Source organism: Anomaloglossus baeobatrachus, chromosome 3 (assembly GCF_048569485.1).
Source record: "Anomaloglossus baeobatrachus isolate aAnoBae1 chromosome 3, aAnoBae1.hap1, whole genome shotgun sequence".
In the NCBI taxonomy this organism is placed as follows: Eukaryota; Metazoa; Chordata; class Amphibia; order Anura; family Aromobatidae; genus Anomaloglossus; species Anomaloglossus baeobatrachus.
The window spans coordinates 17,072,712-17,089,512 of NC_134355.1; the positions used below are offsets into that span (position 1 = coordinate 17,072,712).

Consider the following 16,801-nt stretch of genomic DNA (forward strand, 5'->3'; position numbering starts at 1 on the left):
TTCATTGGGCGCGTGTGTTCCGTGCAGAAAACGGACATGCATCAGTGTTTTACGGACAAACAAACGTATCATGCACACGGACACACGCACCTTATGGAAAAACGCACGTGTAACTCCATACATTGAATAACATTGGAGTACGTGTGTCTGTGTCTCCGGTACATACAGAAATGGACCTAACACATACCGGAGACACGGACGTGTGAAGGGGGCCTAAAGGGAACCTGTCACCAGGTTTGGTGACGATAAGCTGCGGCCACCCCCAGAGGACTCTTATATACAGCATTCTAACATGCTGTATATAAGAGCCCAGGCCGCTGTGTAGAACATAAAAATGACTATATAATACTCACCTGCGGGGCGGGGCAGTGCGGACTGGTCGGATGGGTGTCTCCGTTCTCCAGTACCGGCGCCTCCTATTTCGGCCATCTTTGTCCTTCTTCTGAAGCCTCGGTGCATTACGCGTCCTACGTCATCCACACGCGCCGGCACTGAGGTCCCGCTCATGCGCACTACAATACTTTGCTATGTCCTGCTCAGGGCAGATCACAGTGCACTTGTGAAGGACCTCAATGCCGGCGCGTGTGGATGACGTAGGACGCGTAATGCACCCAGGCTTCAGAAGAAGAAGGATCAAAGATGGACGAAAGAGGAGGCGCCGGTACTGAAGAACGGAGACACCCATCCGCACCGCACCGCACCGCAGGTGAGTATTATAAAGTGTTTTTTATGTTCTACACAGCGGCCTGGGCTCTTATATACAGCATGTTAGAATGCTGTATATAAGAGCCCACTGGCGGTGGCCGCAGCTTATAGGGGACAAATCTGGTGACAGGCTCCCTTTAAATTGCTACAAGATTGCTCATGTCTGCGCTGCTGTTCATTGTTCTCTGACTCCTAATCACCTCCCAGAAAAATAATGGCGCTACCTAACGTGTGAATAGTGCACAGCACAGCTCCGGTACATGCGCCTCACTGCAGAGCACGACCTCCCGGGATTACCGGACGGAGGACGACGGAACCCACTATATGCAGAAGACATCAGGATGACGTCACCACCATGTGACCTGCCACGTGTGGGAGGAGTCAGACTCTAGACGGGGAACAGAAGGACCTTTGGTGATGTCATGGTCATGTGATCAGTCACATGCAGGGGGCGGAGTCAGCTTTTACCGAGGTAGAAGTCTCATTTCCTGCTGTCCTGATTCTATGGAAACGTCTTCATGAGCGGATGATAGAAGAGAGCGGCGTGTGACCCCGAGAAGTATACAGGTGCGGCCGGAGCTACACTATATACAGCTCTGCACCGTATACTGTATACACACCGCTCTGCACCGTATACTATATACACACAGCTCTGCACCGTATACTATATACACACAGCTCTGCACCGTATACTATATACACGCAGCTCTGCACCGTATACTATATACACACAGCTCTGCACCGTATACTATATACACACAGCTCTGCACCGTATACTATATACACACAGCTCTGCACCGTATACTATATACACACCGCTCTGCACCGTATACTGTATACACACCGCTCTGCACCGTATACTATATACACACAGCTCTGCACCGTATACTATATACACACAGCTCTGCACCGTATACTATATACACACAGCTCTGCACCGTATACTATATACACACCGCTCTGCACCGTATACTATATACACGCAGCTCTGCACCGTATACTATATACACACAGCTCTGCACCGTATACTGTATACACACAGCTCTGCACCGTATACTATATACACACAGCTCTGCACCGTATACTATATACACACAGCTCTGCACCGTACACTATATACACACAGCTCTGCACCGTATACTATATACACACAGCTCTGCACCGTATACTATATACACACAGCTCTGCACCGTATACTATATACACACAGCTCTGCACCGTATACTATATACACACAGCTCTGCACCGTATACTATATACACACAGCTCTGCACCGTATACTATATACACACAGCTCTGCACCGTATACTATATACACACAGCTCTGCACCGTATACTATATACACACAGCTCTGCACCGTATACTATATACACACAGCTCTGCACCGTATACTATATACACACAGCTCTGCACCGTATACTATATACACACAGCTCTGCACCGTATACTATATACACACAGCTCTGCACCGTATACTATATACACAGCTCTGCACCGTATACTATATACACACAGCTCTGCACCGTATACTATATACACACCGCTCTGCACCGTATACTATATACACGCAGCTCTGCACCGTATACTATATACACAGCTCTGCACCGTATACTATATACACACAGCTCTGCACTGTATACTATATACACACAGCTCTGCACCGTATACTATATACACACAGCTCTGCACCGTATACTATATACACACAGCTCTGCACCGTATACTATATACACACAGCTCTGCACCGTATACTATATACACACAGCTCTGCACCGTATACTATATACACACAGCTCTGCACCGTATACTATATACACACAGCTCTGCACCGTATACTATATACACACAGCTCTGCACCGTATACTATATACACACAGCTCTGCACCGTATACTATATACACACAGCTCTGCACCGTATACTATATACACACAGCTCTGCACCGTATACTATATACACACAGCTCTGCACCGTATACTATATACACACAGCTCTGCACCGTATACTATATACACACAGCTCTGCACCGTACACTATATACACACAGCTCTGCACCGTATACTATATACACACAGCTCTGCACCGTATACTATATACACACAGCTCTGCACCGTATACTATATACACACAGCTCTGCACCGTATACTATATACACACAGCTCTGCACCGTATACTATATACACACAGCTCTGCACCGTATACTATATACACACAGCTCTGCACCGTATACTATATACACACAGCTCTGCACCGTATACTATATACACACAGCTCTGCACCGTATACTATATACACACAGCTCTGCACCGTATACTATATACACAGCTCTGCACCGTATACTATATACACAGCTCTGCACCGTATACTATATACACAGCTCTGCACCGTATACTATATACACAGCTCTGCACCGTATACTATATACACAGCTCTGCACCGTATACTATATACACAGCTCTGCACCGTATACTATATACACAGCTCTGCACCGTATACTATATACACACACCTCTGCACCGTATACTATATACACACAGCTCTGCACCGTATACTATATACACACAGCTCTGCACCGTATACTATATACACACAGCTCTGCACCGTATACTATATACACACAGCTCTGCACCGTATACTATATACACACAGCTCTGCACCGTATACTATATACACACAGCTCTGCACCGTATACTATATACACACAGCTCTGCACCGTATACTATATACACACAGCTCTGCACCGTATACTGTATACACACAGCTCTGCACCGTATACTATATACACACAGCTCTGCACCGTATACTATATACACGCAGCTCTGCACCATATACTATATACACACAGCTCTGCACCGTATACTATATACACACAGCTCTGCACCGTATACTATATACACACAGCTCTGCACCGTATACTGTATACACACAGCTCTGCACCGTATACTGTATACACACAGCTCTGCACCGTATACTATATACACACAGCTCTGCACCGTATACTATATACACACAGCTCTGCACCGTATACTATATACACACAGCTCTGCACCGTATACTATATACACACAGCTCTGCACCGTATACTATATACACACAGCTCTGCACCGTATACTATATACACACAGCTCTGCACCGTATACTATACACACAGCTCTGCACCGTATACTATTGTCGTGGAAACCACTTTCTTGGGAGAGCTAATTTAGGGTGAGATACAAAGTGATCTCCAGATCTGCCAGTGTTGGTCCAATTAATAGCGATGCATCGGAGACAAACACACGAACACACAGTTAATGTCCGTGTACCAGGCTTTGTCTGAATCTCAGATGCCCAGACAGTAGTTTATTACAACCACAAAAGAAAAGGGGACGGCTTAGTACATGACCAAAAATGGAATGAAAGTTGAAAATAACAAAATCGTAAATCATGGATCCGGCTGCATTTCTAAAAATCTAGTTCTGTCCAGTTTTCTGGACCTTCATTAACAAAGACATTTGAGACAAAAGCATCCTTATAACAAAGAGTACACCCTGTGTTATTGCTTTTATGAATAACACTTATGAAGCTAATATAAAAAGACAAAATTATCAAAGATATATAGATATATAAATTGCTTAAATGATAATCAAAACTTAATATAAAATATTAACCATAACAATTCCTCCCTTTTTATTATTTACAGACAATTTATCCACCAGCTATATCCCCATGCTGTGACAGCATGAAGGGGCCAACCCCGTTCACTGATAGATATCTTGTTTGTAAATTTCATCATATATATATTTACTAAGGGAGCACTTTGATGTTTTGCAGATGTGTTAACTGACGGCCTGTGATGTTTGATCTTACGAGTCTCTTTACATAATGTTGTCACAACAAATATACCAATTCTTGCAGCTACATACACTAGTAGTATCAACATTCCCATCTGTAGAATGCCCATCAGCCACCCAGTGATACCTGAGAACCAAATTGTCAGATACATTTGTCTGCAGCTCGGTTATATAGGGAATGTTTAGGTAAAGCACTTATATCTAGAACACCATGAGGAAATATAAAGGTAGCGGCATAAGGCGTGCAGAGGTGTCGATCCCCTCTGCGCCTCGGGAAAGTCATTTATAGGCCTGGTGACCACATACTAGATATAAATCCTTAGGAATTGTGCAGTGTATTATGTCAGTGGTTCTCCCAAAACAACACATATCAGTCAAACATCCTTTGCTTCGAAGGTTTGGTACACAAATGTCAGCAGTTCTTGAGACAGACCTCATTCCTTCAGGATGTCTTAGACTCAAAATGTTAGTTAAATTGGTAAAGTTGTTCACAAGTCTACACAGAATGTGTAAACCACAGTTCACTATTGCTCCAAACATCCATGGTCACTTTTCTGGAAACAACTATCATTACAAATAATCACGAGTAATTGAAGTACTCTCACAGTTTTTCCAGTCCTAAGAGTGTGAGCATCACAGGCTTAACTTATAGTCCTCATATAGGATCAGGGGATCTGCAAGATATGGCGTAGAATTAGAAGATATTGGGCTCGGAGTGCATATCCAACAGTTCTTAGTGCTTTAGAGTCCATATCTTGGAACAGAACTTGGTGATGCTTTACCAGTTTGTTATCACAGTCCTCTTTTAGTGCCTCATTGATAGGACAAGAGGTACAGTTGCCATCAGCATAATCCAAAAGGCAGAGTGGTTATCTTTGTATCTTTGCCTTGGATCTTGACAGAAGTGGCAGTGGTTAGCATCACTTAGAATGGCTCCCTGGATCTAGGCTCCAATGGTCTCTTTATGTGTCTCTTGACCACGACCCAGTCACCTGGTGCCGGTGTGTGTGTGCCACTTATAAACATGGGGTCTGGGATGGAGGAAAGAACACAGTTATGAGTAACAGTCAGATGTTTGTGCAACTCAGCGACATATTCAGTGAGAAAAGCATACGCATATTCAGTGAGAAAAGCATACGAGGCCTGCAATTGCTGTGGGAAATATAATTCTGTCTCAGGAACACTACCAAACATTAATTCATATGGGGACAGCTTCTTTATACCTCTTCGGGCAGTTCTCACTGAAAGCAATGTGGTGGGCAAGCAATCTACCCAGGACAAGTGTGTTTCCTCCATGCACTTTAATTTAAGAGTACCGTTAAAGCGTTCCACCTTCCCACTACTTTGTGGGTCAAAGGGAACGTGGAAAGCTTGTTCTATTCCCAAAGCAGCCATGATCTGTTTCATTTAATTCTCCATTGAAGTAAGCACCTCTGTTACTTTCTATAGTTTTGGGAAACCCATATCTGCAAACCACCTTACTTATTACTTTCTTGATGGTAATTGTGGTCTTTGTATTATCTTTCATCACGGTCTAAGCTTCAGACATACCAGGACATATTCATAAGTACCCACCTTAGGCAGCAGTATGTAGTCCACCTGCAGTCTCTGAAATGAGTAATCTGGTTTTGGTACTGAATTTCTGCGGAACTCAAATAGGCCTACCGGGGCTGTGTTTTGCACAAACAAGACATACTTTGCAGCCATATTCGGGAACCCTGGGGCACATCAGTTTTGCAGCACTACCGCACACGTCACACCTTTGCACCGGAGAATGTGCCAGGGCAGCCATCATGGGGAACAGGCAGCGTGGGAGGCAAATCCGGGTGTTTACCTGCCATACCCCTGACTCTGACCGTACAGCGCCCACTTTGACCCACGCATTCTGTTCGTTTGAGGGGGCCTGGGTCTGGAAGACCTGCAATAGTTCACGATCAACAGCCACTGGGGCCGGTACGGTGCCAGCCTCCTTTGCTGTAAGGGGGCACCCCGCACTATCGGTCACTTAGCTCCCTGAGAGGGCTATGTCTGTTATGGCCAGTATGTCTGTCAGAGGTAGTCTTGCTGCTTCTTTAGCCGCCTTGTCGGCCAGTGCATTCCCTACTGCAAGGGGAGTTTGTTCCCGTGTGTGTGCCGATACTTTGACTATGGCTGCCCTTCGGGGAAGGGTGAGTGCTGTCAGTAGCTGCTCTACCGCCTGCGCATTCTTTATGGGTTTGCCAGCAGAGGTCAGGAAATTACGGCTTCGCCAAATGGCGCCAAAGTCGTGTGCTACCCCAAAAGCATATTGTGAGTCAGAAAATACATTGCTCTTCTTACCTTTTCCCAGACTGCACATTACAGCGAATGCCTTCAACTCAAACCTCTTGCGCAGAGTAGCTCGAAGGGAATGGTTCCTACTGCCTTACCATTGTGGACTACTGCATACCCGGTGATGAACAGTCCTTGATCATTGTCCAAAGCTCTGGAACCATCTATAAAATACTCAGCAGAGGGGTTAGTGAGTGGTACATCAGTGATATTTGTCAAGTCCTCTGTTTCTGCCTCCACCAATGCCTGACAGTCATGTGTCATATCAAACTGAACTTCTTCATCTGCTAGTTTGAAAAACAGGGGCAAGTCTTGTCTCATGGTCCCTCCCACAGGGGCCGGTCTTGTCTCACGGTCCCTCCCACAGGGACAGGTCTTGGCTCACGATCCCTCCCACTTCCCCATCCAAATATTCTCCTCCCTTTTCTACAATCCACTGTTAATCATGCAGCTGGATTTAGACCATTACAGTTTGAGAGCATTATGGGGGAATGTAAAGAGGGAAAAGCTTAATATTTGTCCGGCCTTTATACTGAAAGATGGTGGGTCTGAGCCTGTTGGAGTCTTTCAGATACAGCATGAGGAGCTTGGAGTGAGGGGGCAGCTTAACACTATGTCCTCTGTCTTTCTAGAGTCCTGAAACAGCTGCCCAGCTCTTACACAAGTAGGGGTCACTGTAATAACTGAATGTAGTATCCCAGAGTAATACTCTGGAGGGTGCTGTCTGCCACCGGGTTCTTGGGTGAGGACGCCGGCTATATGTCCAACCTGCTTGTGGCGGTAAAGGGTTAAAGGTTTTTCCCACGTCTATTTTGCTTATGTGAACACAACTGTCTGGATTTATTCTCAAGTCAAACAACTAGCTTTGGGAATTGTCAGTCAGGATTCGGAGACTACACAGAGTGCCTTCTTTTAAGGGGGGGGGGTTGCCACCTTGGGCCCAATTAGGGTAAATTATATGCAGGTCCCAATTTTCTGCAACATGTCTGTCCTTAAATTAATAAGTGAATATGAGAAAACTTAAAACCTGGGTCACAAAATAGGAACAATGAATATAGTCCCCGGGGGATGACAATGGGGTTGTGGGAGACATCTGAATTGTCAGTTTCCTATGGTGGTGGGGGTCACGATAGTAGTTGTTGCATTTTTGGGACATTTGTCCCCTCAAAAAAACAAAAAAAACCTTTTTTGCCCACAAGCCCAACCTTTTACATTTCTGTAGTCTAAGCCCTTAAAGCCTCTACGGCTGTGACAACTCCACACCCTGATGAAGGTGACACTAATCACAAAACCACACATTGGTTCTGGACATCACACACCAACAAGATGTCCGTAGCGAACTACCATCCTCTCACACATTGTGCTATCTTCCTATGCAGCATGGCTGACATACCTTCAGTCTTTTTAGCTGACACATTTACCATTGTTATTGTAATATACTTCACCATCATTATAAACATTCCTTTATAATACAACATTATAAATATTCCTTTTACATATTTTGATTGTTGTGATGCTGCCCTTTCTCGGTTGTACCCACTGCACCATTTTACTTGTTATCAATAAACATTATTGTGTTATTTCTCCTCTATAATGGTTACATATAGGCTATTTTTTTTCCTCCTCACTCTTTTGTGTATTCCTGTAGTTTAGTCTCTTATCTCCTTCTTGTGGTGGATTCCCCCTCTACCCCTCCTTTTTCTTCTACTTGGCTGCAGGGGGGCCAAATTAACGCTTTCCTTTCTAGTTCAGCTACCCAGGGGATATTTCCCTCAAATACATCCATTTAATATTGCTCCACTTTGGGAGACTGGTACAGTGCCCTGGACTGCAGGTCTATGGGCATTTATAACACACCGCAGCAATAGTCCATGAATCTTATCATTATGTTCATACCCAAAACTGAGTATGGTCCTATGCTACAATCTGCAACAGATCTTGTCGCTTATTCTGCCTAAAACCAGTGTCTAATCCTCTGTTAAACTCCATTCTCTGGAAAGTTACCAAGATTAGGTTTTCCTATGTGGCCAGATATACCTCCTGAATACCCTGGAGATATGTTCTTAATGTAAGGGTAATTTTACAGGAGATTCAGGATCTAGGTAGCAAGGACAATATACCTGAGCATGGGGAAACACAGAACACGCCATATTAGCTCCAGAGGGACTGTGTTGGCCACAGTGTCTGCAGGTCTATCCCAATGATCCTGCATATGGCAGGGGTGCTGAAGGGGGGGAGGCAGCACAGGTTTTACATCAGTTATAGAGACTGCAGCGTTCCCTGTGCCTTTATACTATCACAGATTACATATACACCACCATGAATGGTTTAATCTGATTTATGGTCACTCAGTGAGAGATGCTTGGATACTTTACCACATTCTAACCTGTTTGTTTTTATCTTTCAAACAGTCTTCACATTTGCAGAAAAAAAAACATCTCCCAAAACAAAAAAAATTCCAATAACATTTTGCATCAATCCATTGCTTCATTCCCTTTTCGTCTTTCTTCTATACCCTTTGTAGGGACATGGGTGGTACCTCTGAGGCTGATTACATCCTATAGCTGCCAGTCCTCTGACTGCAACTTCAATGCCCGCAGTTAACCGTAGAACTGAAATGGGCCATAGAGTCTTAACCGCAGAAGACTCTACTCTTCTCCCAGCACCAATTTGCTCGCAAGAGAAGGATTTCTACTCCCAGAACCACTGTTCTCGCAAGAGAAGAATTTCTAGGAAGCATCAGGTTACCAGCCCTCTGTACCCGTACAATTCTGATACAGAACCAAACAAATAACAATTCATAAACTCTACTACCAACAGTTATTGGGATTACTTCTACTTCTCAATATAATATATCATGGGAGACTAAGCTAATTTCCTACAAAATCTCCATCTACCTCTGACTCAAACAGATTACATCAAACACAAAAGAGACAGTGTATCCAGACCAGAGCATATCAGATTTCAACTACTCAAACAAGTTCCCTTTCTTGTCCTGTAGAGGGCGCAGCTCCAAAAATAAAATCTTCAATAAGTTTTCCCTCTCTGGCTAATGGCTATATGTTTCTTTGTCTGGATAAACTGGATGATTACAAACTACACCTCCTATTAAGCCAATTTCCATCTTAAATGCAAATTGAAGAGAACATAAACACCAGCACAATGGTTTATCAGATTTTTTACAATACATCCGTCACTCAAACATCAATCAGTCCCACATTAAAGGATCCTCATAGCTTAAAATATAATTCCAGACATAACAGTCATATAGAAAACACAGGACAACATATAATCTTTCAACTGCTGAGATGATATACTCTTCATTCAATTTCCTTCAACAATCATTCGCACATTTAAAAACACATTGATACATATAACAGATCACAGATGGCATATCTCTATTATTTCAATCATACACACAAAATCCAAACACTGGCAGAGGTTTGATAAGAATGGTCTTGTTGGACCACTACGTACCCGTCTCGGACCTCCAGAAAGCACTGAAACATTTGTAACACAATGGGTTACTCACCGCGGATTTTGTTCAGTGGTTCCTGGGAAGGTCTTTGTAGTCGGGTCACAGAGAGGTCCAGTTAACCATCCCGGGTTTCGGCACCATGTTCTGTCGTGGAAACCACTTTCTTGGGAGAGCTAATTTAGGGTGAGATACAAAGTGATCTCCAGATCTGCCAGTGTTGGTCCAATTAATAGCGATGCATCGGAGACAAACACACGAACACACAGTTAATGTCCGTGTACCAGGCTTTGTCTGAATCTCAGATGCCCAGACAGTAGTTTATTACAACCACAAAAGAAAAGGGGACGGCTTAGTACATGACCAAAAATGGAATGAAAGTTGAAAATAACAAAATCGTAAATCATGGATCCGGCTGCATTTCTAAAAATCTAGTTCTGTCCAGTTTTCTGGACCTTCATTAACAAAGACATTTGAGACAAAAGCATCCTTATAACAAAGAGTACACCCTGTGTTATTGCTTTTATGAATAACACTTATGAAGCTAATATAAAAAGACAAAATTATCAAAGATATATAGATATATAAATTGCTTAAATGATAATCAAAACTTAATATAAAATATTAACCATAACACTATATACACACAGCTCTGCACCGTATACTATATACACACAGCTCTGCACCGTATACTATATACACACAGCTCTGCACCGTATACTATATACACACACCTCTGCACCGTATACTATATACACACCGCTCTGCACCGTATACTATATACACACAGCTCTGCACCGTATACTATATACACACAGCTCTGCACCGTATACTGTATACACACAGCTCTGCACCGTATACTATATACACACAGCTCTGCACCGTATACTATATACACACAGCTCTGCACCGTATACTATATACACACCGCTCTGCACCGTATACTATATACACACAGCTCTGCACCGTATACTATATACACAGCTCTGCACCGTATACTATATACACACAGCTCTGCACCGTATACTATATACACACAGCTCTGCACCGTATACTATATACACACAGCTCTGCACCGTATACTATATACACACAGCTCTGCACCGTATACTATATACACACAGCTCTGCACCGTATACTATATACACACCGCTCTGCACCGTATACTATATACACACAGCTCTGCACAGTATACTATATACACACAGCTCTGCACCGTATACTATATATACACAGCTCTGCACAGTATACTATATACACACACCTCTGCACCGTATACTATATACACAGAGCTCTGCACCGTATACTATATACACACAGCTCTGCACCGTATACTATATACACACAGCTCTGCACCGTATACTATATACACACAGCTCTGCACCGTATACTATATACACACAGCTCTGCACCGTATACTATATACACACAGCTCTGCACCGTATACTATATACACACAGCTCTGCACCGTATACTATATACACACAGCTCTGCACCGTATACTATATACACACAGCTCTGCACCGTATACTATATACACACAGCTCTGCACCGTATACTATATACACACAGCTCTGCACCGTATACTATATACACACAGCTCTGCACCGTATACTATATACACGCAGCTCTGCACCGTATACTATATACACAGCTCTGCACCGTATACTATATACACACAGCTCTGCACCGTATACTATATACACACAGCTCTGCACCGTATACTATATACACACAGCTCTGCACCGTATACTATATACACACAGCTCTGCACCGTATACTATATACACACAGCTCTGCACCGTATACTATATACACACAGCTCTGCACCGTATACTATATACACACAGCTCTGCACCGTATACTATATACACACAGCTCTGCACCGTATACTATATACACACTGCTCTGCATCGTATACTATATATACACAGCTCTGCACTGTATACTATATATACACAGCTCTGCACCGTATACTATATACACACAGCTCTGCACCATATACTATATACACACAGCCCTTCACCGTATACTATATACACGCAGCTCTGCACCGTATACTATATACACGCAGCTCTGCACCGTATACTATATACACGCAGCTCTGCGCCGTATACTATATACACACAGCTCTGCACCGTATACTATATACACACTGCTCTGCACCGTATACTATATACACACAGCTCTGCACTGTATACTATATATACACAGCTCTGCACCGTATACTATATACACACAGCTCTGCACCATATACTATATACACACAGCCCTTCACCGTATACTATATACACACAGCTCTGCACCGTATACTATATACACACAATACACACAGCTGTACATAGTATACTATACGTTACACTATATACACATATTTTATGAAACCATGTGCAATCGAGGAACTTTTATGGGTAATTTAAGAATAAGTATTCCTTTTTTTGTTTTTTTTTAAAAAAAGTTCCCCCTTTCATTCAAATGAAATAAGGCAAAAATTATTTCCCCCCCCAAAAAGGACGTGCAATTTTGCATTATTGAAATGATAATAGTAATAATCAAACAACTTTTATTATTCGTTTTTTAACAAATACGGTATAAAACAGTTAATTATAAGTACAATATGTACAAAAGAAGTGTTTAAAAATTATTTTTTCCTATGAATTTTAGATTAAAAAATGCATTTTTTTGGATTTGGCATGTATTCCTCCATCGGTTTTACAGCAGGTTCAGCATTTTGGTTAGACCTGGGAATGTCAATTAATGACTCCTCGACCAATCAGTCGCCTTCAAACACTTCATTGCCTTCTTGCACTTTGTCTTGCTGAGTGAGGTTAACAGTTCATTGAAGGACGCTTCGTTGTAGTGTTGCGACTGGAACCAGGCATTTGCCCATTCATAGCAGATGAAGTCGCATGCTATACCGAGGACGTGGCGCCACTCTGGTATCAGGAAAAATGCTATAACAGCATATACAGCTCGCGAGGTCCATCTTGCCATGTGCAGGTTTGGGAGTTTCTTCCAACTGATTGGAGGCCAACGTGATGTGGTTTTGTACTGGCGATATGCCTGACATAGCTCATATAAGAACTTGACGTCATCTCGTCATCCAGGATCCTCGCAATCTGTGTGGACATCATCTGTTGCATCTTGGTGGTGATCAATCTGAAGTGAGGCAGAGTTTTCTGTTAATTTGTCAATGAAGAAATAATTGAGTTCTGGTTTCTTCGTTGACTCTGGAATAAGGGAATTCATGACGTGCTTCAGTTGGAGGTCGAGTACATGGTGGTGACAGCCGATGTATTGTGGCTTCTGAGAGCCCTTTCTCAAGACATCGTCCTGTATCAGCGTTACAATCCCGTTCACACAACCAGTATTTACTGCTGCCTTGTCGCAGATTATCACGCCAATATTTTCCCAAGCGTCGTATTCATCAATTAGCTGATGTGGTTCCTTGTGAAGAGCCGCGGCAGAACCATTCTCACATTTCACAATACCGAGCTTGACTTCGGTTGTGGTATTTCTCAGCAGAACTACTTGATACTCTTCCCCTTGGATTCTTTTACCATCGAAGTGGAGACAACAGGGATCTTTGCTTTGAAGTTTTTCAAAAATGTTGTTTTTCATTTTCTATCCTTCTGAGATTATTCGTCTCCAGACACCCGACTGACTTGGATCCGTTACATCGTGACCTTGTTCAGTAATTGGTTGCAAGCCCTTTGTTTGCTTTATGTGTAGAAATGTTGTTTTTCAGTACCAGTAATCTCGCTGTTGTAGTGCTTCCTCTTCTGTATGTCGGTGTGCGATCAGGAGATGACGCGGAAGAAGAGCTTGGCTTTGGAGTCTCGGGTAAAGATTCAGAAAAAGTATCATGTGTGGGTTGCGATTGCGAAGTGCCGGCTTCAGCTTGAAATATTGATAGTCGGATTCATTTTCTTGAATTAATTGATTCCAAAGGAGCTTGTTTGAGCGTCGAATAACCAACCTTGCCTCCACTCTCAACTGGCCTCAGGTAGAGCTCTTTATCCTCCGAGTTTTTCCATTCTCCATTAACGTTGGTGACATCAAATAACTGAGAAAGTGTTGCAGGGAATTTATCAGAAGGTTTCTTTTTGTCATTTAGATCAATCAGACGATTGGAGTTTCTTTCTGGTGAGTGCGCTGGATAAAAGTGGGAAGTCTCGAGTTTCCCTCCAGAGCAATTCTATATCCATTATCAGATTTTTTATTCCATCCAGTCGCCGTTTCTCGCTGTTGAACAGAAAACTGAAGTTTCCAAGAATTTGGCAGTTTTTTGGCATCTGCGTGAGATTGGAGAGCTTTTCAACATATGGAATACTTGGATTTTAAAAAATCGTTTTTTTGAAAATTTTGAAATGAAAAAGAGGGGGAACTTTTTTGAATATTTTACAAATTTGATGATACTAATGTCATTTGAATGCAATTGTTCCTCGAATGTAAGGGGTTTCATTTTTGTTTTGCAAAATTTTTAAAATTGTCATCACACTAACACATAGTTCTATGTTGACGGAATCGTGGCTGAGACCGCACATCCACCCTCTACAGTTGAATAGGGGTGGATATGCAGCAGTGACCACTGTACAATTGATGGAGCTTTACTGTCCAGAACCAAGCGGATCTGGACTGTGGTAATAATTGTTAAAAATCCCGGACAACCCCTTTACAGCGGCAGCATTTCCCTTTACTAGACGCTGGTCCTTTCCATCAGCGGCCCCCCGAGGATGGAGCAGGACAGAGAGCACATGGCGGCTCGGATATTAGACCTCACCCTGGAGATAATCTACTGGATCACTGGAGAGGTGAGAGCTTCACATCACATCACTCTGATCTCTAGGAATAAAGCAGGGAAATGACGGGGAAGGTGGAGGATTCTCAGCCTCTGTGTAGTGACCGGCGTCTCCCCATACACAGGATCACACAGTAGTGAAGACGTCGTCTGGGGAGTGTGTGACCCCCCGTGTGTCAGGAGGGCGGAGCAGGACCCCGAGTGCCATCACCGAGCCTCCACCTCATTCACTGATACATGAGCAGAAGATCCTAGAACTGACCAACAGGATCACTGAGCTGCTGAGCGGAGAGGTGAGCGCTGCCGGGAATGCTGGGACATTATACAATACCGCTGCTGGGGGAGGGGTCTGCTAATGACGGCTCATTGTGTGTGTCAGGTCCCTATAAGATGTCAGGACGTCACCGTCTATTTCTCCATGGAGGAGTGGGAGTATCTAGAAGGACACAAGGATCTGTACAAGGAGGTCATGATGGAGAATCCCTCATCCATCACATCCCCGGGTAAGAGGAGACCGTCCTGGGCTGTAGAGGAGAGGACAGGGCTGAGAGTCGTCTAGATTCCCCATCATCTGCTCATCACATACAGACAATGTATTCATCACTGCCGTTATTTCCTACAGATGGATCCAGTCAGAGAAATCCCCCGGAGAGAAGTCCCCATCCTCTATATTCCCAGGATCGGCCAGAAAAGGAGGAAAATGTCCCCCGGGATCATCAGGTGGATGAGGTGAGATCTCTACAGATCCTCTATAGATTGATGTAATGAAGCTTCTAGTAACCTCCTCCGCCCACCGTGTACTGGAGGCTGTTAGATCTGGAATTGATGGCTGTTCTCATACACACAATTTTTAGTTGCACAAATTGTAGTAATTCGTCTTTCCTGTGGATTCTTGTAGGAAAGTTCTGGAGGATCGAAGTGTGGACTGGAGAATCCCCCATCAGTGTCAGTGACCGGTGAGAGACGATCATCAATTTTGTTTGACTGTAAATTTCTTGTGGGAAAACTGATAGGAAGTTCATTATTGTGGCTTTTCTTCTCAATAGTTAGTATTTCTATATTAGTTCATCATATTTCACATTTCATATATGGCACGCACCACCATTAACTTGAGAACGGCGGCAGCTATAGATATAGAAGTGGTGTCTAGGTATTGTAAAGTAGCCATGCGCTACGCAATGAAACCACCTATAGCGCCACCTGGTGGAAAACAACGGAGTTAGTATTTTTATCTCGAAAACAGGGCGAGATAGAGAAAAAAAAGTGAATTACAAAGTTGTAGGGCATCATCAATTCAATACAACTCGATACCTTGCAAACAGAAATGCTATGATATGAAACCCATGACCCTCCAAAACATTGAATGCTGGTCACGCATGTGGCGCTCATTTAACTTTGATGCTCAGTGGCCCCCGTCAGCTGCAATGCACATCTGGACTCTGCACAGCATACTGTATCTTGCTGCACGTTGTGCAATATGGTAGGTGACACGTTTACACAAGCATCTGTGATAAGTCGTCGTAGGTCCTGCAATGTTGGTGGAGGGGTCGCATACACCGGCTGTTTGATGTGACCTCACAGAAAGAAGTCCAATGGGGTCAGGTCAGGTGAGCGTGGAGGCCACTCCACACAGCCACCATACCCAATGACTTGTAGGAAGGTCTCCATGACGCTTCAC

The 16,801-nt window shown here is 43.5% G+C and overlaps 1 protein-coding gene across 1 annotated transcript in view; it reads left to right on the forward strand.

Annotated features, from left to right (window-relative positions):
- Positions 1-1,166: 1,166 nt before the first annotated feature.
- Positions 1,167-16,801, forward strand: part of LOC142297140 (uncharacterized) — a 50,036-nt gene continuing 34,401 nt past the window's right edge. The window contains exons 1-6 of the mRNA XM_075341416.1: positions 1,167-1,272; positions 15,026-15,136; positions 15,249-15,416; positions 15,503-15,626; positions 15,746-15,852; positions 16,022-16,079. Coding sequence (XP_075197531.1) covers positions 15,059-15,136; positions 15,249-15,416; positions 15,503-15,626; positions 15,746-15,852; positions 16,022-16,079 — 535 coding nt within the window. The 5' untranslated portion in view covers positions 1,167-1,272; positions 15,026-15,058. The remainder of the gene's footprint in view (positions 1,273-15,025; positions 15,137-15,248; positions 15,417-15,502; positions 15,627-15,745; positions 15,853-16,021; positions 16,080-16,801) is intronic.